The sequence below is a fragment of the Eucyclogobius newberryi genome, unplaced genomic scaffold, assembly GCF_026437365.1.
Source record: "Eucyclogobius newberryi isolate DKJ021-1_F unplaced genomic scaffold, fEucNew1.0.hap1 SCAF_13, whole genome shotgun sequence".
Taxonomy (NCBI): Eukaryota; Metazoa; Chordata; class Actinopteri; order Gobiiformes; family Gobiidae; genus Eucyclogobius; species Eucyclogobius newberryi.
Window position 1 is genome coordinate 36,667,834 of NW_027315757.1, and position 24,140 is coordinate 36,691,973.

The following is a 24,140-nucleotide window of genomic DNA, read 5'->3' on the forward strand; positions in this document are numbered from 1 at the left end:
ATTATGTCCTTATGTCCTCACGATCAAGAAGTCAATAAAGATCTACAGTTATCTATTCAGAGAAGAGCACAAATCTACAGCACAGAGTGGACAGTACAGTGAGTGGACAGTATAGTGAGTGGACAGCACAGAGTGGACAGTACAGTGAGTGGACAGCACAGAGTGGACAGTACAGTGAGTGGACAGCACAGAGTGGACAGTACAGTGAGTGGACAGCACAGAGTGGACAGTATAGTGAGTGGACAGTACAGAGTGGACAGTACAGTGAGTGGACAGTACAGAGTGGACAGTATAGTGAGTGGACAGCACAGAGTGGACAGTACAGTGAGTGGACAGTACAGAGTGGACAGTATAGTGAGTGGACAGCACAGAGTGGACAGTACAGTGAGTGGACAGTACAGAGTGGACAGTATAGTGAGTGGACAGCAGAGAGTGGACAGTACAGTGAGTGGACAGTACAGAGTGGACAGTATAGTGAGTGGACAGCACAGAGTGGACAGTACAGTGAGTGGACAGTACAGAGTGGACAGTATAGTGAGTGGACAGCACAGAGTGGACAGTACAGTGAGTGGACAGTACAGAGTGGACAGTATAGTGAGTGGACAGCACAGAGTGGACAGTACAGTGAGTGGACAGCACAGAGTGGACAGTATAGTGAGTGGACAGTACAGAGAGTGGACAGCACAGAGTGGACAGTACAGTGAGTGGACAGCACAGAGTGGACAGTACAGTGAGTGGACAGTACAGAGTGGACAGTATAGTGAGTGGACAGCACAGAGTGGACAGTACAGTGAGTGGACAGCACAGAGTGGACAGTATAGTGAGTGGACAGTACAGAGAGTGGACAGCACAGAGTGGACAGTACAGTGAGTGGACAGCACAGAGTGTACAGTACAGAGAGTGGACAGCACAATGAGTGGTCAGTACGGAGTGGACAGTACAGTGAGTGGACAGTACAGAGTGGACAGTACAGTGAGTGGACAGCACAGAGTGGACAGTACAGTGAGTGTACAGTACAGAGAGTGGACAGCACAGAGAGTGGACAGCACAGAGTGGACAGTACAGTGAGTGGACAGTACAGAGTGGACAGTATAGTGAGTGGACAGCACAGAGTGGACAGTACAGTGAGTGGACAGTACAGAGTGGACAGTATAGTGAGTGGACAGCACAGAGTGGACAGTACAGTGAGTGGACAGTACAGAGTGGACAGTATAGTGAGTGGACAGCACAGAGTGGACAGTACAGTGAGTGGACAGTACAGAGTGGACAGTATAGTGAGTGGACAGCACAGAGTGGACAGTACAGTGAGTGGACAGCACAGAGTGGACAGTATAGTGAGTGGACAGTACAGAGAGTGGACAGCACAGAGTGGACAGTACAGTGAGTGGACAGTACAGAGAGTGGACAGCACAGTGAGTGGACAGCACAGAGTGGCCGTTATAGTGAGTGGACAGTACAGAGAGTGGACAGCACAATGAGTGGTCAGTACGGAGTGGACAGTACAGTGAGTGGACAGCACAGAGTGGACAGTACAGTGAGTGGACAGCACAGAGTGGTCAGCACAGAGCGTGGACAGTATGGAGTGGACAGTACAGTGAGTGGACAGTACAGTGAGTGGACAGTACAGAGAGTGGACAGCACAATGAGTGGTCAGTACGGAGTGGACAGTACAGTGAGTGGACAGCACAGAGTGGACAGTATAGTGAGTGGACAGCACAGAGTGGACAGTATAGTGAGTGGACAGCACAGAGTGGACAGTACAGTGAGTGGACAGTACAGAGTGGACAGTATAGTGAGTGGACAGCACAGAGTGGACAGTACAGTGAGTGGACAGTACAGAGTGGACAGTATAGTGAGTGGACAGCACAGAGTGGACAGTACAGTGAGTGGACAGTACAGAGTGGACAGTATAGTGAGTGGACAGCAGAGAGTGGACAGTACAGTGAGTGGACAGTACAGAGTGGACAGTATAGTGAGTGGACAGCACAGAGTGGACAGTACAGTGAGTGGACAGTACAGAGTGGACAGTATAGTGAGTGGACAGCACAGAGTGGACAGTACAGTGAGTGGACAGTACAGAGTGGACAGTATAGTGAGTGGACAGCACAGAGTGGACAGTACAGTGAGTGGACAGTACAGAGAGTGGACAGCACAATGAGTGGTCAGTACGGAGTGGACAGTACAGTGAGTGGACAGCACAGAGTGGACAGTATAGTGAGTGGACAGCACAGAGTGGACAGTATAGTGAGTGGACAGCACAGAGTGGACAGTACAGTGAGTGGACAGTACAGAGTGGACAGTATAGTGAGTGGACAGCACAGAGTGGACAGTACAGTGAGTGGACAGTACAGAGTGGACAGTATAGTGAGTGGACAGCACAGAGTGGACAGTACAGTGAGTGGACAGTACAGAGTGGACAATATAGTGAGTGGACAGCAGAGAGTGGACAGTACAGTGAGTGGACAGTACAGAGTGGACAGTATAGTGAGTGGACAGCACAGAGTGGACAGTACAGTGAGTGGACAGTACAGAGTGGACAGTATAGTGAGTGGACAGCACAGAGTGGACAGTACAGTGAGTGGACAGTACAGAGTGGACAGTATAGTGAGTGGACAGCACAGAGTGGACAGTACAGTGAGTGGACAGCACAGAGTGGACAGTATAGTGAGTGGACAGTACAGAGAGTGGACAGCACAGAGTGGACAGTACAGTGAGTGGACAGCACAGAGTGGACAGTACAGTGAGTGGACAGTACAGAGTGGACAGTATAGTGAGTGGACAGCACAGAGTGGACAGTACAGTGAGTGGACAGCACAGAGTGGACAGTATAGTGAGTGGACAGTACAGAGAGTGGACAGCACAGAGTGGACAGTACAGTGAGTGGACAGCACAGAGTGTACAGTACAGAGAGTGGACAGCACAGAGTGGACAGTACAGTGAGTGGACAGTACAGAGTGGACAGTATAGTGAGTGGACAGCACAGAGTGGACAGTACAGTGAGTGGACAGTACAGAGTGGACAGTATAGTGAGTGGACAGCACAGAGTGGACAGTACAGTGAGTGGACAGTACAGAGTGGACAGTATAGTGAGTGGACAGCACAGAGTGGACAGTACAGTGAGTGGACAGCACAGAGTGGACAGTATAGTGAGTGGACAGTACAGAGAGTGGACAGCACAGAGTGGACAGTACAGTGAGTGGACAGCACAGAGTGGACAGTACAGTGAGTGGACAGTACAGAGAGTGGACAGCACAGTGAGTGGACAGCACAGAGTGGCCGTTATAGTGAGTGGACAGTACAGAGAGTGGACAGCACAATGAGTGGTCAGTACGGAGTGGACAGTACAGTGAGTGGACAGCACAGAGTGGACAGTACAGTGAGTGGACAGCACAGAGTGGTCAGCACAGAGCGTGGACAGTATGGAGTGGACAGTACAGTGAGTGGACAGTACAGAGAGTGGACAGCACAGAGAGTGGACAGCACAGAGTGGTCAGCACAGAGCGTGGACAGTATGGAGTGGACAGTACAGTGAGTGGACAGCACAGAGTGGACAGTACAGTGAGAGGACAGTACAGAGAGTGGACAGCACAGAGTGGACAGTACAGTGAGTGGACAGCACAGAGTGGACAGTACAGTGAGTGGACAGTACAGAGAGTGGACAGTACAGAGAGTGGACAGCACAGAGTGGACAGTACAGTGAGTGGACAGTACAGAGTGGACAGCACAGTGAGTGGACAGTACAGATAATGGACAGTACAGTGAGTGGACAGTACAGTGAGTGGACAGTACAGAGTGGACAGTACAGTGAGTGGACAGTACAGTGAGTGGACAGTACAGAGAATGGACAGCACAGTGAGTGGACAGTACAGTGAGTGGACAGTACAGAGTGGACAGTACAGCGAGTGGACAGTACAGTGAGTGGACAGTACAGAGAATGGACAGCACAGTGAGTGGACAGTACAGAGTGGCCCATTTGACCCGGGTGCACTCACCTTGGTCTGGTACTTCTTCTTCCGGTCAGGCAGCAGGTAGATCTTGACGTACGGGTCAGAGAAGCCGTTGGCGTCTTTGGCCGGCAGATCCAGAGCTTTGAGGATCTTCACCACGAGCTGCTCCGTGCTGAAAGCACACACGGGGAACTCCGTGAGACGCCACCGTTTACACCGTTTACACCGCTTACACCGCTTACACCGCTTACACCGTTTACACCATTTACACCGCTTACACCGCTTACACCGCTTACACCGTTTACACCGTTTACACCATTTACACCGCTTACACCGCTTACACCGTTTACACCGCTTACACCGCTTACACCGTTTACACCGCTTACACCGCTTACACCGTTTACACCGCTTACACCGCTTACACCGTTTACACCGCTTACACCGCTTACACCGCTTACACCGCTTACACCGCTTACACCGTTTACACCATTTACACCGCTTACACCGCTTACACCGTTTACACCGCTTACACCGCTTACACCGCTTACACCGTTTACACCGTTTACACCGCTTACACCGCTTACACCGCTTACACCGTTTACACCGCTTACACCGTTTACACCGCTTACACCGCTTACACCGTTTAAACCGTTTACACCGCTTACACCGTTTACACCGCTTACACCGCTTACACCGTTTACACCGCTTACACCGTTTACACCGCTTACACCGCTTACACCGCTTACACCGCTTACACCGTTTAAACCGTTTACACCGCTTACACCGCTTACACCGTTTACACCGCTTACACCGTTTAAACCGTTTACACCGCTTACACCGCTTACACCGTTTACACCGCTTACATCGCTTACACCGCTTACACGTTTAAACCGTTTACACCGCTTACACGTTTACACCGCTTACACGTTTACACCGCTTACACCGTTTACACCGCTTACACCGTTTAAACCGTTTACACCGCTTACACGTTTACACCGCTTACACCGCTTACACATTTACACCGCTTACACCGTTTACACCGTTTACACCGCTTACACGTTTACACCGCTTACACCGCTTACACCGTTTACACCGCTTACACCGCTTACACCGCTTACACCGCTTACACCGTTTACACCGCTTACACCGTTTACACCGTTTACACCGTTTACACAGTTTACACCGTTTACACCGTTTACACAGTTTACACCGTTTACACCGCTTACACCGTTTACACCGCTTACACCGTTTACACCGTTTACACCGCTTACATCGCTTACACCGCTTACACGTTTAAACCGTTTACACCGCTTACACGTTTACACCGCTTACACGTTTACACCGCTTACACCGTTTACACCGCTTACACCGTTTAAACCGTTTACACCGCTTACACGTTTACACCGCTTACACCGCTTACACATTTACACCGCTTACACCGTTTACACCGTTTACACCGCTTACACGTTTACACCGCTTACACCGCTTACACCCTTTACACCGCTTACACCGCTTACACCGCTTACACCGCTTACACCGTTTACACCGCTTACACCGTTTACACCGTTTACACCGTTTACACAGTTTACACCGTTTACACCGTTTACACAGTTTACACCGTTTACACCGCTTACACCGTTTACACCGCTTACACCGTTTACACCGCTTACACCGTTTAAACCGTTTACACCGCTTACACCGTTTACACCGCTTACACCGCTTACACCGCTTACACCGCTTACACCGTTTACACCGCTTACACCGCTTACACCGCTTACACCGTTTACACCGCTTACACCGCTTACACCGCTTACACCGTTTACACCGCTTACACCGTTTACACCGTTTACACAGTTTACACCGTTTACACCGCTTACACCGTTTACACCCCTTACACCGCTTACACCGTTTACACCGCTTACACCGCTTACACCGCTTACACCGCTTACACCGCTTACACCGTTTACACCGCTTACACCGCTTACACCGTTTACACCGCTTACACCGCTTACACCGTTTACACTGCTTACACGTTTACACCGCTTACACCGCTTACACCGTTTACACCGCTTACAGCGCTTACACCGTTTACACTGCTTACACGTTTACACCGCTTACACCGCTTACACCGTTTACACCGCTTACACCGTTTAAACCGTTTACACCGCTTACACCGTTTACACCGCTTACACCGCTTACACCGCTTACACCGTTTACACCGCTTACACCGCTTACACCGCTTACACCGTTTACACCGCTTACACCGCTTACACCGCTTACACCGTTTACACCGCTTACACCGTTTACACAGTTTACACCGTTTACACCGCTTACACCGTTTACACCGCTTACACCGCTTACACCGTTTACACCGTTTACACCGTTTACACAGTTTACACCGTTTACACCGCTTACACCGTTTACACCGCTTACACCGTTTACACAGTTTACACCGTTTACACCGCTTACACCGTTTACACCGCTTACACCGCTTACACCGTTTACACCGCTTACACCGCTTACACCGCTTACACCGCTTACACCGTTTACACCGCTTACACCGCTTACACCGTTTACACCGCTTACACCGTTTACACCGCTTACACCGTTTAAACCGTTTACACCGCTTACACCGTTTACACCGCTTACACCGCTTACACCGCTTACACCGTTTACACCGCTTACACCGCTTACACCGCTTACACCGTTTACACCGCTTACACCGCTTACACCGCTTACACCGTTTACACCGCTTACACCGCTTACACCGTTTACACAGTTTACACCGTTTACACCGCTTACACCGTTTACACCGCTTACACCGCTTACACCGTTTCCACCGTTTACACAGTTTACACCGTTTACACCGCTTACACCGTTTACACCGCTTCCACCGCTTACACCGTTTACACCGCTTACACCGTTTACACAGTTTACACCGTTTACACCGCTTACACCGTTTACACCGCTTACACCGCTTACACCGTTTACACCGCTTACACCGCTTACACCGTTTACACCGCTTACACCGCTTACACCGTTTACACCGCTTACACCGCTTACACCGTTTACACTGCTTACACGTTTACACCGCTTACACCGCTTACACCGCTTACACCGTTTACACCGCTTACACCGTTTACACCGTTTCCATGGCAGCAGCCCAAACAGCGCGCCGCTCTGGGTCGAGCGAGCGCGTGGGGGGACCCGGACGATCCCACTATATATTTAGAACCAGTCTAAGCGTGTTGTTTACTGTGTGTTGTTTACTGCGTGTTGTTTACTGCGTGTTGTTTACTGCCCCTCTGAGAGCACCGCTATGCTAACGACGCTAACGTGGAGCAAATGTAAACAACAGAGGAATTCACTTGAAACATAACTTTATAAAACATAAATGTAATAACAATAAATTAACTTAAATTAAACCCTCATTTTGGCTGATTTAAGCCGTGGTTTTTTTTACTCGATTGAGTCGTTTTTACGACTGGAACAGAAACGTCTCCCGTGTTTGAGTTTTGACGCGCAAGGTCTTTTAGAGCGTCTCAACAATAGTTCTGTTTTCCCCCAAAAGATGAGAAACAAAGTTCACACACCTCCTGATGTGGACCAGGTTTAGTCCTGGTTTAGACCTGGTTTAGTCCAGGTTTAGTCCATATTAAGTCCTGGTTTAGTCCTGTTTTAGTCCAGGTTTAGTCCTGGGTTAGTCCAGGTTTAGTCCTGGTTTAGTCCATGTTTAGTCCAGGTTTAGTCCTGGTTTAGTCCAGGTTTAGTCCTGGTTTAGTCCTAGTTTAGTCCAGGTTTAGTCCTGGTTTAGTCCTGGGTTAGTCCTGGTTTAGTCCTGGTTTAGTCCTGGTTTAGTCCTGGTTTAGTCCTGGTTTAGTCCTGGGTTAGTCCTGGTTTAGTCCTGGTTTAGTCCAGGTTTAGTCTTGGTTTAGTCCTGGGTTAGTCCTGGTTTAGTCCTGGTTTAGTCCTGGTTTAGTCCAGGTTTAGTCCTGGTTTAGTCCTGGGTTAGTCCTGGTTTAGTCCTGGTTTAGACCTGGTTTAGACCTGGTTTGGACCTGGTTTGGACCTGATTTTGTCCAGGTTTAGTCCTGGGTTCGTCCTGGTTTAGTCCTGGTTTAGTCCTCAGAAGGTGTGACCCGGCCTCGTCGCCCTCACATCAAGGACAAACTCTTCACTTCGTTGCTGTGAATCAGAGCGCGTCGTCATGGAAACCAGACAACTGCCGATGTTAACGTCAAAGAACGAGAAAAAAAGGAGAAAATAAGGGCTGAATATGAACATCATGAAGAGTAATAACTGAAGGATGTGTACTTCCTGGGTTTGTTGCCATAGAGACGCAGTTGCTTTGCCTGCAGAATGTTCCACAGTGTTTAAAGCCATAATGTGGAACATTCTCCATAAACTCAAGCGAAGAGCAGATCTGCCACTTTTAATACAATATTTACACCTTCGTTTGTTTTTATTTCATTTATTTTAATTTTAGTTTCACCAACAATTCTGTTTCTGCAGCTGCATCGTGGAGCAATGAGACTGTTTCTCACAGAGAATTAAAGCAGAACTGAGGCACATTTCATTCCCTCTGATGTTAAATGTCTTTTCAGTGCATTTTTGAAGTGTCGGCGCCCCCTGCTGTCTCTGGGCAGAAAGACACGCTAGAAACCTATAGACAATACTGCATATTTATATGATGTATATATATGAGATATTTATATATATGTATATATGACATATTTACATATATATATATATATATATATATATGTATATGTCATATATATGACACATTGAACATGAAGAAAAGGAATAATAGGAATTAAAGCCGCAAGCGGCAATGATCGGCCCTCGCCACGCCGCCGCCGCCACGCCGCAAGAGGAGGGGGCACTAACGCGCCCCAATTGTCCTTTTATTACATCTACTGCTGAATCTGTGACGCTGTCACATCTTCTCCCCTTTGTTTTACCATCAAAAAGCAATTCTATTTTGAATTCTTGGCAAAATGTGCGGCTTTGCCGCACAGACACTGTGACTCTTTGAATAAAAATGTGAATAACTTTTGATGGTCCTGAAGATGAGTCTCACCAAATTTCAGGTTAATAGGGCAAACGCCCTGAGGGGGAGGAGTTTGTGAAAGTCTAAAGTGTAAACATGTTCTGGCGATTTCCCCATTGGAATAACATTGGAGGTTTTGGTCATCGCTACGGCAACGCCATAACAAATATGACATGAGTCATTGACTTTTTTGATGGGGCCATAATTGAGTTTTGTGTCAAATTTCATATAATTTCGCAAAACTAAACATTTAACCTCCATATAAGATCTGTAGGGGGCGCTGTGGCGCCAAATTAATTTATTTCACTTCAAGTAGGTTTAGGGCAAAGAGTTTAACAACTGATTCTAATTTGACGCAATTCAGACTTTATCTGCACAAACGGCAGAAATGTTAAATTTGGGAGATTTCTGAAATTCTAGCTACAGTTTGTGGCTTCGCCGCTCAGAGACCGTGACAGGGTCAATGTCATTTGAATAACTTTTGATGTCCCACTCCTCAGGAGCATTTTAACAAAATTTCAGCTTTTTAGGGCCAACGCCCTGGGAGGAGTTCATAAAAGTACAACGTTTGGAAAAACTCCCGAGTCATGCTTAGCCATTTTTGAACCAATATGGCCGACATTTGGTTGGGCGGACGGCGTTGCTGTAATAATATTTTTTACTTCTCTTGTCACTATCTACCTCTGCGCCAAATTTCATGATTCTAAGATCAGATTTTTTTGGGGTCATTTCCTATCTCTCAATGCATTTTTGGTACATTTGGGGGCGCTGACGCGCACATTTTTTATTTTAGAAAAAGGGAAATAGCCAGAATGTAGAGAGGCACGATTTTTAGAGGTGTGAAGATTTTTGTGACTTTTCGTCAATGTTCACTGGGTGAAAAATAGGGGGGCGTGTCCCGAGAAGAAAGAAGAAAGAAGAAAGAATAATATTCCGATGCGAAAACAATGTTTCCCATTTTTCCAAATATCATAAACTATACATTTTCGGAAAGCGCTCGCGCTTTCCTACCTCATGGTGTGGGTCCCTGGTCACTGACGGGTACTTTCGTTAATTTTGAGTGGGCTCCGCCCACTTTGTGTTTTTGGCCCTCTAAACAGTAATAATGTTAAATTTTTGCATCACATGTTTATATGCACGGAACATGCAAGAGATGGGGAACGTATTGGTGAGCTACTTAGGGCAAATGAGTGCTCGTTTAGTGCGCACTTTTGCACGGGCTTCGCCCGTTTACAACGGTAATGTTCCATTTTCCTACAACTAATTAGTCTGCACGGGGCGTGCATGAGTGAAGGAGTGCGTTAGTGAGTGTTTGGAAGTGGGCGAGCGCTTCGCGCTCGATTTCGTGCGCACCATGTGCGCACTTTTGCAGCCGTGCTTCGCACGGCCTTACGAGATTAATAGGCCTCTCGCAGCTTGTGGCGCTCGGGCCTAATAATAAACCAGGGGAAGAACAATAGACTCCAGCATTCCATGGAATGAACATTCCATTCCATGGCTCGAGCCTGACAAGAATAAAGTCTTTACACACATGTAGTACTTTTACCCACATGTAGTACTTTTACACACATGCAGTACTTTTACCCACATGTAGTACTTTTGCATACATGTAGTACTTTTACACACATGTAGTACTTTTACACACATGTAGTACTTTTACCCACATGTAGTACTTTTACCCACATGTAGTACTTTTACCCACATGTAGTACTTTTACCCACATGTAGTACTTTTACACACATGTAGTACTTTTACACACATGTAGTACTTTTACCCACATGTAGTACTTTTACCCACATGTAGTACTTTTACACACATGTAGTACTTTTACACACATCTAGTACTTTTACCCACATGTAGTACTTTTACCCACATGTAGTACTTTTACACACATGTAATAATAATAATAATAATAATAATAATAATAATAACTTTTATTTATATAGTGCTTTTCAGTGACCCAAAGACGCTGAACATAATAAAAAAGGGGGGGGGGGTATTTACAGACAGGGGGGACAACACGTACAGAACACATTAATATACAGATAAAATGAACAAGACAGAAGAAGTAGAGAGAAAAAGATGGGGATGTAACAGGGGGTAGAAGAGTAGGCAATGGGGTAGAGGAGGCTAGGGGAGGGGGAGGTCATAGGCTTGGGTGAAGAGGTATGTTTTTAGGCGGGATTTGAATGTTGTGAGTGAGGGAGAGTGGCGGACAGGTTGGGGGAGGGAGTTCCAGAGTCGGGGTGCTGTTCGGGAGAACGCTCTGTCGCCAAAAGTTTTGAGTCGGGATGTTGGTGCAGTCAGGGTGAGAGAGGAGGAGGATCGGAGAGCTCGGGTGGGGCGGTGGGGGATGAGGAGGTCAGACAGGTAGGGGGGGGCAAGGTGGTGAAGAGCTTTGAAGGTGAGGAGGAGTATTTTAAAGTTTATGCGCTGCTTGATGGGGAGCCAGTGGAGAGAGCGGAGAACGGGAGTGATGTGATCACGGGACCGGGTGTGGGTGAGGAGGAGGGTGTGGGTGAGGAGGCGGGTGTGGGTGAGGAGGCGGGTGTGGGTGAGGAGGCGGGCAGCGGAGTTTTGGACCATTTGGAGTCTATGGAGGGAATGGGAGGAGATGCCAGTGAGGAGGGAGTTGCAGTAGTCAAGGCGGGAGGAGATGAAGGCGTGGATGAGGGATTCAGCAGCGGGGAGGGTGAGGCAGTGTCGGATTTTGGCGGAGGTGGAAGTATGAGGTCTTGACGATGTGGCTGACATGGGGAGTGAAGGAGAGGGTGGGGTCCATGATGACACCGAGATTGCGTACCGGGGTAGAGGGGGTGATGGTCGAGGTGTCGATGCTGAGTGAAAAGGGACCAGTTTTATTGAGAGTGGATTTGGTGCCAATGAGGAGGAGCTCTGTTTTGTCACTGTTCAGTTTGAGGAAGTTGAGAGTGAGCCATGATTTTATTGTAGAGATGCAGGTTTGGATGTGGCTGAGGGGAGGGTTTTGGGTGGGTTTGGTGGTGAGGTATATCTGGGTGTCGTCAGCGTAGCAGTGAAAGTCCAGGTTGAGTTGGCGGAGGATGTGACCAAGGGGGAAAATGTAGCAGATGAAGAGGAGGGGGCCGAGGACTGAGCCCTGGGGGACCCCCTGCGTTACTGGGGAGAGGGTGGATGAGTGACCGGAGAGGGAAATGAACTCTTGCCTGTTGGTGAGGTAGGATGTGAGCCAGTCAAGTGCAGAGCCCTCAACACCCAGTTGGCGCAGCCTTTGTAGGAGGATGGAATGGTTTATAGTGTCAAAGGCTGCGCTGAGGTCTAGTAGTAACAGGATGTTGAGGGCCCCGGAGTCTGCAGAGGTGAGGAGATCGTTGAGTACTTTGACCAGGGCTGTTTCAGTGCTGTGAAGTGGGCGGAAGCCAGATTGGAGGGGTTCATAGAGGTTGTTTGACTGGAGGTGGGTGTGAAGTTGGGCGGCGATGATGCGTTCCAGCGTTTTTGAGAGGAACGGCAGGTTGGAGATGGGGCGGTAGTTGGAGAGGTTGGCGGAGTCTAGGGTGGGTTTTTTGAGGAAGGGGGTGATGGAGGCCAGTTTGTAGATGGAAGGAACATGGCCGAGGGATAAAGACTGGTTGAAGAGGGTGGTGAGATGGGGGATGAGAGCAGGGAGGCAAGCCTTGGTTAGATTCGTTGGGAGGAGGTCGAGAGAGCAGGTGGTGGTTTTGGAAGCGGTGATGAGGTCTATGATATGAGAGGAGTTAACAGAGGAGAAGGTGGTGAGGGGAGGGAAGGGTGGGTGGTCAGGGAGAGGGGGGGGCAGGGGTGGGGGTGGTGATGGAGTTAATGGAGACGGCAGTCATGGAGCTGTTGATTTTGGAAATTTTGTCATTGAAGGCAAGGAGGAAAGAGTTGCAGAGGTCAGGGGAGGAGGGTGGAGTGATGTCCGGTGGCTGGAGCAGCTTGTTGACGGTGGAGAACAGGGTGCGAGGGCTCCGGTGGGAGCTGTTGATGAGGGTGGAGAGGTGGGCAGATTTGGCGGCTTGGAGAGCGTCACGGTAGGAGGAGATGTGTAATTTGAAAGCTTCGGCGTGGACGGTGAGGCGGGTTCTTTTGAGGAGTCGTTCGAGTTGGCGGCCAGTCTGCTTCATGGTGCGGAGTTCAGGGATGTACCAGGGGGCGGGGTTGATGTATGAGACGGAGGAGGTTTTCCAGGGGGCTAGGGAGTCAAGGGAGTCGGAGAGGGTGGTGTTGAGCATGACAGCATAGTCGTCGGGGGAAGAGGGGGGGGAGTCAGGGGGGAAAGCAGAGGATATGAGCTGGGAGAGCGTGAGGGGGTTGACTGACTTGATATTGCGGTAGGTGATGGTGCGTTTTTTGGGGTTGTGGGGCGAGGGTAGGGGGGCGGAGAAAAGGATGCAGAGATGATCAGAGAGTGGGAAGGGGAGGGGGTAGGGCTTAGATATGGGTAGGAGAGAGGAACAGACTAAGTCCAGAGTGTGGCCTTTGGTATGGGTGGGGAAGTCAATATGTTGGGTGAGATGGAAGCAGTCCAGGAGAGAGAGGAAGTCGGATGTCAGTGGGGCGTTGGGGCAGTCAATGTGGATGTTGAAGTCACCAGTGAGTAGGAGGCGGGCAGAGAGAGAGGATGCGATGGTGAGGAGTTCAGACAATTCAGTGAGGAAAGAGGGGTGGGGCTTTGGGGGACGACAGATCAGGATAGCGGTGATAGAGTTGGGGAGGGAGAAGGCGAGGTATTCAAATGATGAGATGGATGGAAGGTTGAGGTTCAGTTCAGTGATGGATGTAGATTTTTTATGAATAACAGCAAGACCTCCCCCACGCCCGGAGAGGCGGGGTTTGGCAGTGTAAGTGTAGTTGGAGGGAGTGGCTTGGTTGAGAGCATAGAAGTCCAGGGGCTGTTGCCATGTTTCACAGAGGAGAAGCAGATCAATGTTATTGTCCAGTAGCAGTTCAGATATAACAGGTGATTTGTTGGAGAGGGAGCGGCAGTTCAGCAGTGCAAGGGAGATGGATGGGGGCGCGGAGATGGATGGGGGCGCAGGGGTGGGGGGGCGGAGGTTGCTGAGGTTGGCAGTGCGGCAGGTGGGGGTGACGGGGGGGCGAAAACTAGTCCAGAGTGAGGGGATAGGTGAGCCGTCGTTGGAGTGTTGGTTATGGGAGAGACCAGAGCCCCTGTGGATGTAGCGGGGCCGGCGAAGGATCCCAGCTGAGCTAGCTGCAGAGGCAGCAGCAGCTGGGAGACGGTGGTTATGGTTGAGGAGGTGAAGGTCAGCAGCGGTGTTGGTGAGTAGGCGAGAAGTTGGTGGAGCGGTGGCCTGGAGGCGTGGGAGTGATAGTCCGAGGAGGAGATGGAACGTAGCAGCAGATGAGAGTAATCCAGTTAGAATGTTGGCGGTGGCTAGAGGCTGGTTAACTAGAAGCTGGTGGGCAGAGAGTTGTGAAAAAGCAGCAGTGGACCGGGTGTTGAAGCTGGTGGAGTGAGTGGCGTTGGTTGCCCCAGACCTTGTCTGCACGGCAGGGAGGCCCCGCGATACCATGGCGGACCTCCGCAGGTGTTAAGCCAGCTGTTAGCTGGCGGCTAGGGCAGTAGATAGTCCAGGAGTGAGGGAGGAGATGAGCGATGGACGGTGCAGTAATGTCCGATGAAGTTAAGGAACAGGGATGTAGACTGAAGACAACACAGAGACGCGGGAACAAAACAAAACAATGGAAACGACTTAACAAAACAAAGACGTTGGGACAGAAGCGGCAGTCCACATACCAGACGCCGGCGTTGCTCTAGCCCAATCAAGACGCATTTGAGTCCAGTTTTGTGACCAGATCGCCCCCGTCTGTGGAGCGGGGAAAGCAGAGAAACGGGGCTGTACCTTGGTTGTATGGGGCTGCTTTTCTCCGGGTGGAGCCGGTGCCCTGCTCTCCGTGTCTGCTCCTGTGGCGGGCTGGGGCCACACCTTCGCCCAGGTACAGACCTCCGGGGCGGCGGGTGCGGGAGCGCGGAGCCGGTGTTCGGGCGTGGAAACGCCGGTGCAGCGGAGGAGAAGCGGCGCCGCTCGCTCGTGGTGCGTGCGGCTCGTGGCGGTGCGTGCCGCTCGTGGTGGAGCCGGTGATCGGACACGGAAACGCCGGTGCAGCGGCGTTTCCGTCAGTGATGTAGCCTTAAGCGTACTTTTACACACATGTAGTACTTTTACACACATGTAGTACTTTTACGCAAGAATGCAGACACTCGCAATGGCTTCAGATATTACACATGATCTAGTTATTGTTTGGATAATAGTAGAAAAAGCTTCAGTTGTTTCATCTGGACTCAGTTTGAAAAATTAGACGTTTCGACTTCATCCAAGAGTCATTGTCAATAAAAGAATTTAGATCGAGAACTCCGATATTAATACTGTTCTGTGGTAAGACCCGCCCATTGGGAGGAGCCTTCCTGAAGTAGAAGGAGTTGTTTGTTTCAACAGAAACTCCCCCCTTGTATCTACCGAGCCTATTCAGAATTTTAATGGCCTATTAGAATCCTCTTGGTCTTTGTGAGACCCTGGCTCAACCACCCTGAGGACCTGATTAGCATCTAAATGTCCTAGTCCTGGTCCTCTACCTTTCCAGGGGTTCAGTATTCCATTATAGATACCAGGCAGATTGAATCTTAGCCCTCCATTTCTGTTTAAAGAAGGTCTTTCTTTTTTAACAAAAATAGCTTACCCTAAATACCCTAAAAAAGTAGATACAAGGGGGGAGTTTCTGTTGAAACAAACAACTCTTTCTACTTCAGGAAGGCTCCGCCCAATGGGCGGGTCTTACCACAGAACAGTATTAATATCGGAGTTCTCGATCTAAATTCTGTTATTGACAATGACTCTTGGATGAGAGTCGAAACGTCTATTTTTTCAAACTGAGTCCAGATGAAACAACTGAAGCTTTTTCTACTATGGAACACGCCTGGACCAATGAGGGATTACACCGACATTGTTTGGATAAGTCCAAAAAACATTAATATTTTTATTTCCGTCCAAACGATCGTCACGTCAGACACAAGTGTTTCAGCCGAGTCTGAATCTGTTATTTCATCCTTTTTTTAACTTTGGCCTAAAAATAGCCATAAATGATGAAATGGAGCAAACACAGGAAAGCACACGACAGTAGACACACACACACAGACACACACACACATACACACACACACACACACACACACATACACACACACACACACACACACACACACACGTCTCATGCATCGTTTATCATGTGTTTAATTAGCAGACGTGGATGAAGACGGCGAGGAGTTTTTAATCAGGGCTCGTTAGCTTCTGTCGGCCCGAGTTAAACAACGTGTCAGAGCTTAATGTGCAGCTACAACACCAGACTGTGAACTTTAGAGGAGATGCCACACGCTAACATGCTAACAGCGCTAAACCTGTGCAGCGACGCCACATGCTAACAGGCTAACAGTGCTAAACTTGTGCCATTCTGATGATATCGTTATCGATGTGTAACATTTAAACAATGAGATGAAATAAGTCGGCTGCATCATCACACACGGGACCAGAGAAACCGAAGGGAAGCTAATCAGAGGAAAGTGGCTGGTGGCCTGTCTCCTGCCTCTCAGTGAGGAGGTTGTGGGTTAGATCTCTTTATAGGTTTATATCAGTGTCGTGTGGTCAGCAGTGACTGACCAGTAAATCTAAAGTGACCGTGTGTCACAAATATATTTAAATAGTTCTCAAATGCTGAGAACTTCTGCTGCTGAAGCCTCTACAGGCGCTGAGCAGTACTGCAGGAAGCTTGGTTCTTCTTCTCCTGCAGCTGCTCAGTCTGTGGGCGTGTTCAGAGGACCGTTCATGCTCCGCCCCCTGCACATGTGCTCTGAGGACAAACTCAGGATTCTGATAGCATGAGAACGCTAATCTGCGTCATGGTCAATGAAGTCCAGCGTCTGAAGTCTGGACGTTTGGCTCACGAGGATCGTACCTCGCTCAAAGCTCCACTTTGCATGAGATCTTTCTATTTTTTTAATGTTTGGTGTGTTCTCCACTAAATATCGAACACAAATTCACCGCATGATTTTTGTGAGACATGGAATCAGAGACATGGAATCAGAGACATGACATCAAGGACATGGAATTAGAGACGTGAAATCAGAGACATGGAATCAGAGACATGGAATCAGAGACATGGAATCAGAGACATGGAATCAGAGACATGGAATCAGAGACGTGGAATCAGAGACGTGGAATCAGAGACATGAAATCAGAGACATGAAATCAGAGACGTGGAATCAGAGACGTGGAATCAGAGACATGGAATCAGAGACGTGAAATCAGAGACATGAAATCAGAGACGTGGAATCAGAGACATGGAATCAGAGACGTGAAATCAGAGACATGGAATCAGAGACCTGAAATCAGGGACGTGAATTCAGAGACATGAAATCAGAGACGTGGAATAAGAGACATGGAATCAGAGACGTGAAATCAGAGACATGGAATCAGAGACCTGAAATCAGGGACGTGAAATCAGAGATGTGGAATCAGAGACGTGAAATCAGAGACGTGGAATGAGAGACGTGAAATTAGAAATGTGGAATCAGAGACGTGGAATCAGACACGTGGAATGAGAGACGTGAAATCAGAGACATGGAATCAGAGACGTGAAATCAGAGGTATGAAATCAGAGACATGAAATCAGAGACGTGGAATCAGAGACATGACATCAAGATCATGGAATTAGAGACGTGAAATCAGAGACATAGAATCAGAGAAGTGAAATCAGAGACATGGAATAAGAGACCTGAAATCAGAGACGTGAAATCAGAGACATTGAATCAGAGACGTGAAATCAGAGACATGGAATAAGAGACCTGAAATCAGAGACGTGAAATCAGAGACGTGGAATAAGAGATGTGAAATCAGAGACGTGGAATCAGAGACGTGGAATCAGACACGTGGAATCAGAGACGTGAAATCAGAGACATGAAATCAGAGACGTGAAATCAGAGGCATGAAATCAGAGACATGAAATCAGTGACGTGGAATCAGAGACGTGAAATCAGAGACATGGAATCAGAGACGTGGAATCAGAGACATGGAATCAGAGACGTGAAATCAGAGACGTGGAATCAGAGACGTGAAATCAGAGGCATGAAATCAGAGACATGAAATCAGTGACGTGGAATCAGAGACGTGAAATCAGAGACGTGGAATCAGAGACATGGAATCAGAGACGTGGAATCAGAGACGTGGAATCAGAGACATGGAATCAGAGACGTGCAATCAGAGACGTGAAATCAGAGACATGGAATCAGAGACGTGAAATCAGAGATGTGGAATCAGAGACGTGAAATCAGAGACGTGGAATGAGAGACGTGAAATTAGAGGCATGAAATCAGAGACATGAAATCAGTGACGTGGAATCAGAGACGTGAAATCAGAGACATGGAATCAGAGACGTGCAATCAGAGACGTGAAATCAGAGACATGGAATCAGAGACGTGGAATCAGAGACGTGGAATCAGAGACATGAGGAAGTATGTGTCCTGTACATTTGGTTACAGTCTGTCGAGGGAAAAATTATTCTAGAAATGAACAATTTTGGAAAAACAAAATCTAATGAAATGTTTAAGATGTGACTGGATTAAATATTGACAATATAAACTCTTGTTATGTTTTATTTGACTGATGTGAAAACTACTGTGGCATTGTCTCTGTTTCACATGAGACAGAGACATAAGGAGTGGTGATGTGTCTCACCCTGGAGCCTTAGAGACCTCCATCTGCATCTGCATTAGCGTTAGCATTAGCATTAGCGCCTCTCATGCTTCCTGACCTTTCACCTCGGGCCATATGACACTTCTGCCCCTGAAAACCTAACACAGCGTCACAAATCTATGATATTAAAATCTCCAGACACAGAGCCCCAAACACAACCTCTATTTCCCTTCTATGTTGTGTTAAATATATTATAATGTATTATATCATATCATATTATATTATATTATAATATATTATATTTTTTATATTATATTATAATGTATTATATCATATTATATTATATAATATTATATTGTATTATAATGTATTATATCATATTATATTATATAATATTATATTATATTATAATGTATTATATCATATTATATAATATATTATAATATATTATATCATATTATATTATAATGTGTTATATCATATAATAATAAATAATTTTAAATATATATAATAAATAATATATGTTACTATAGTATAGTATATTATATTATAATTTAACAGACTGAGATGTTTTTGTGTTTGTGAATCAATTCATTCAACGTGAGTCATTATTTTGCTGTGCGATAATGTATAAACCAGGAACTAATACTTAACCATACTTATATATATATATATATATATATATATATATATATATATATATATATATATATATTGGGTTTAGTCCCAGTTTTGATGTTGACCTGCTTTGTCCAGGTTTAATTGGTGGTTTAGCCCCGTGGACGATGTGTTCTGTGTGTGTTGCATGTTGTGTGTTGAGTGTTGCATGTTGTGTTGCATGTTGCATGTTGTGTGTTGCATGTTGTGTGTTGCATGTTGCATGTTGTGTGTTGCATGTTGTGTGTTGCATGTTGCATGTTGTGTGTTGCATGTTGTGTGTTGCATGTTGCATGTTGTGTGTTGCATGTTGTGTGTTGCATGTTGCATGTTGTGTGTTGAGTGTTGCATGTTGTGTGTTGCATGTTGCATGTTGTGTGTTGCATGTTGTGTGTTGCATGTTGTGTGTTGAGTGTTGCATGTTGTGTGTTGCATGTTGTGTGTTGCATGTTGTGTGTTGAGTGTTGCATGTTGTGTGTTGCATGTTGTGTGTTGAGTGTTGCATGTTGTGTGTTGCATGTTGCATGTTGTGTGTTGCATGTTGTGTGTTGCATGTTGTGTGTTGAGTGTTGCATGTTGTGTGTTGCATGTTGTGTGTTGCATGTTGTGTGTTGAGTGTTGCATGTTGTGTGTTGCATGTTGTGTGTTGAGTGTTGCATGTTGTGTTGCATGTTGTGTGTTGCGTGTTGTGTGTTGTGTGTTGCATGTTGTGTGTTGGATGTTGTGTGTTGCATGTTGTGTGTTGCATGTTGTGTGTTGTATGTTGTGTGTTGTGTGTTGCGTGTTGTGTGTTGCGTGTTGTGTGTTGTGTGGTGTATGTTGTGTGTTGCGTGTTGCATGTTGCATGTTGTGTGGTACATGTTGTGTGTTGCATTTTGTGTGTTGCATGTTGTGTGTTGCATGTTGTGTGTTGCATGTTGTGTGTTGCATGTTGCATTTTGTGTTACATGTTGTGTGTTGCATGTTGTGTGTTGCATGTTGTGTGTTGTATGTTGTGTGTTGCATGTTGTGTGTTGTATGTTGTGTGTTGCATGTTGCATGTTGTGTGTTGCTTGTTGTGTGTTGCATGTTGTGTGTTGTATGTTGTGTGTTGCATGTTGTGTGTTGTATGTTGTGTGTTGCATGTTACATGTTGTGTGTTGCATGTTGTATGTTGCATGTTGTGTGTTGCATGTTGTGTGTTGCATGTTGTGTGTTGCATGTTGTGTGTTACATGTTGTATGTTACATGTTGTGTGTTGCATTTTGTATGTTGCATGTTGTGTGTTGCATGTTGTGTGTTACATGTTGTGTGTTGCATGTTGTGTGTTGCATGTTGTGTGTTGCGTGTTGCATGTTGTGTGTTGCATGTTGTGTGTTGCATGTTGTGTGCTGCATGTTGTGTGTTACATGTTGTGTGTTGCATGTTGGGTGTTGCATGTTGTGTGTTGCATTTTGTGTGTTGCATGTTGTGTGTTGCGTGTTGTGTGTTGTGTGTTGCATGTTGTGTGTTGGATGTTGTGTGTTGCATGTTGTGTGTTGCATGTTGTGTGTTGTATGTTGTGTGTTGTGTGTTGCGTGTTGTGTGTTGCGTGTTGTGTGTTGTGTGTTGTATGTTGTGTGTTGCGTGTTGCATGTTGCATGTTGTGTGGTACATGTTGTGTGTTACATGTTGCATGTTGTATGTTACATGTTGTGTGTTGCATGTTGTGTGTTGCATGTTGTGTGTTGCATGTTGTGTGTTGCATGTTGCATTTTGTGTTACATGTTGTGTGTTGCATGTTGTGTGTTGCATGTTGTGTGTTGTATGTTGTGTGTTGCATGTTGTGTGTTGTATGTTGTGTGTTGCATGTTGCATGTTGTGTGTTGCTTGTTGTGTGTTGCATGTTGTGTGTTGCATGTTGTGTGTTGTATGTTGTGTGTTGCATGTTAAATGTTGTGTGTTGCATGTTGTATGTTGCATGTTGTGTGTTGCATGTTGTGTGTTGCATGTTGTGTGTTGCATGTTGTGTGTTGCATGTTGTGTGTTACATGTTGTATGTTACATGTTGTGTGTTGCATTTTATGTGTTGCATGTTGTGTGTTACATGTTGTGTGTTACATGTTGTGTGTTGCATTTTGTATGTTGCATGTTGTGTGTTGCATGTTGTGTGTTACATGTTGTGTGTTGCATGTTGTGTGTTGCATGTTGTGTGTTGCGTGTTGCATGTTGTGTGTTGCATGTTGTGTGTTGCATGTTGTGTGTTACATGTTGTGTGTTGCATGTTGTGTGTTGCATGTTGTGTGTTGCATGTTGTGTGTTACATGTTGTGTGTTGCATGTTGTTTGTTACATGTTGTGTGTTGCATGTTGTGTGTTACATGTTGTGTGTTGCATTTTGTGTGTTGCATTTTGTGTGTTGCATGTTGTGTGTTGCATGTTGTTTGTTGCATGTTGTATGTTGCATGTTGTGTGTTGCATGTTGTGTGTTGCATGTTGTGTGTTGCATGTTGTGTGTTGCATGTTGTGTGTTGCATGCTGTGTGTTGCATGTTGTGTGTTGCATGTTGTGTGTTACATGTTGTGTGTTACATGTTGTGTGTTGCATTTTATGTGTTGCATGTTGTGAGTTGCATGTTGTGTGTTGCATGTTGTGTGTTGCATGTTGTGTGTTACATGTTGTGTGTTGCATGTTGTGTGTTGCATGTTGCGTGTTGTGTGTTACATGTTGTGTGTTGCATTTTATGTGTTGCATGTTGTGTGTTACATGTTGTGTGTTGCATTTTGTATGTTGCATGTTGTGTGTTGCATGTTGTGTGTTACATGTTGTGTGTTGCATGTTGTGTGTTACATGTTGTGTGTTGCATGTTGCATGTTGTGTGTTACATGTTGTGTGTTGCATGTTGTGTGTTGTGTGTTGCATGTTGCATGTTGCATGTTGTGTGTTGCATGTTGTGTGTTGCGTGTTGCATGTTGTGTGTTGCATGTTGTGTGTTGAGTGTTGCATGTTGTGTGTTGCATGTTGTGTGTTGCATTTTGTATGTTGCATGTTGTGTGCTGCATGTTGTGTGTTACATGTTGTGTGTTGCATGTTGGGTGTTGCATGTTGTGTGTTGCATTTTGTGTGTTGCATGTTGTGTTGCATGTTGTGTGTTGCGTGTTGTGTGTTGTGTGTTGCATGTTGTGTGTTGGATGTTGTGTGTTGCATGTTGTGTGTTGCATGTTGTGTGTTGTATGTTGTGTGTTGTGTGTTGCGTGTTGTGTGTTGCGTGTTGTGTGTTGTGTGTTGTATGTTGTGTGTTGCATGTTGCATGTTGTGTGGTACATGTTGTGTGTTACATGTTGCATGTTGTATGTTACATGTTGTGTGTTGCATGTTGTGTGTTGCATGTTGTGTGTTGCATGTTGTGTGTTGCATGTTGCATTTTGTGTTACATGTTGTGTGTTGCATGTTGTGTGTTGCATGTTGTGTGTTGTATGTTGTGTGTTGCATGTTGTGTGTTGTATGTTGTGTGTTGCATGTTGCATGTTGTGTGTTGCTTGTTGTGTGTTGCATGTTGTGTGTTGTATGTTGTGTGTTGCATGTTGTGTGTTGTATGTTGTGTGTTGCATGTTACATGTTGTGTGTTGCATGTTGTATGTTGCATGTTGTGTGTTGCATGTTGTGTGTTGCATGTTGTGTGTTGCATGTTGTGTGTTGCATGTTGTGTGTTACATGTTGTATGTTACATGTTGTGTGTTGCATTTTATGTGTTGCATGTTGTGTGTTACATGTTGTGTGTTACATGTTGTGTGTTGCATTTTGTATGTTGCATGTTGTGTGTTGCATGTTGTGTGTTGTATGTTGTGTGTTGCATGTTAAATGTTGTGTGTTGCATGTTGTATGTTGCATGTTGTGTGTTGCATGTTGTGTGTTGCATGTTGTGTGTTGCATGTTGTGTGTTGCATGTTGTGTGTTACATGTTGTATGTTACATGTTGTGTGTTGCATTTTATGTGTTACATGTTGTGTGTTGCATTTTGTATGTTGCATGTTGTGTGTTGCATGTTGTGTGTTACATGTTGTGTGTTGCATGTTGTGTGTTGCATGTTGTGTGTTGCGTGTTGCATGTTGTGTGTTGCATGTTGTGTGTTACATGTTGTGTGTTGCATGTTGTGTGTTGCATGTTGTGTGTTATATGTTGTGTGTTGCATGTTGCATGTTGTTTGTTACATCTTGTGTGTTGCATGTTGTGTGTTGCATGTTGTGTGTTACATGTTGTGTGTTACATGTTGTGTGTTGCATGTTGTTTGTTACATGTTGTGTGTTGCATGTTGTTTGTTGCATGTTGTGTGTTGCATGTTGTGTGTTACATGTTGTGTGTTGCATTTTGTGTGTTGCATGTTGTGTGTTGCATGTTGTTTGTTGCATGTTGTATGTTGCATGTTGTGTGTTGCATGTTGTGTGTTGCATGTTGTGTGTTGCATGTTGTGTGTTGCATGTTGTATGTTGCATGTTGTGTGTTGCGTGCTGTGTGTTGCATGTTGTGTGTTGCATGTTGTGTGTTGCATGTTGTGTGTTGTATGTTGTGTGTTGCATGTTGTGTGTTGCGTGTTGTGTGTTGCGTGTTGTGTGTTGTGTGTTGCATGTTGTGTGTTGCGTGTTGCATGTTGCATGTTGTGTGGTACATGTTGTGTGTTGCATTTTGTGTGTTGCATGTTGTGTGTTGCATGTTGTGTGTTGCATGTTGCATTTTTTGTTACATGTTGTGTGTTGCATGTTGTGTGTTGCATGTTGTGTGTTGTATGTTGTGTGTTGCATGTTGTGTGTTGTATGTTGTG

General features: G+C 46.2%; 1 protein-coding gene across 1 annotated transcript in view; it reads right to left on the minus strand.

Moving 5' to 3' along the window:
• syt3 (synaptotagmin III) overlaps positions 1-24,140 on the minus strand; it is a 202,155-nt gene that overhangs the window by 40,953 nt on the left and 137,062 nt on the right. Inside the window, exon 6 of the mRNA XM_072443799.1 lies at positions 3,993-4,119. Coding sequence (XP_072299900.1) covers positions 3,993-4,119 — 127 coding nt within the window. The remainder of the gene's footprint in view (positions 1-3,992; positions 4,120-24,140) is intronic.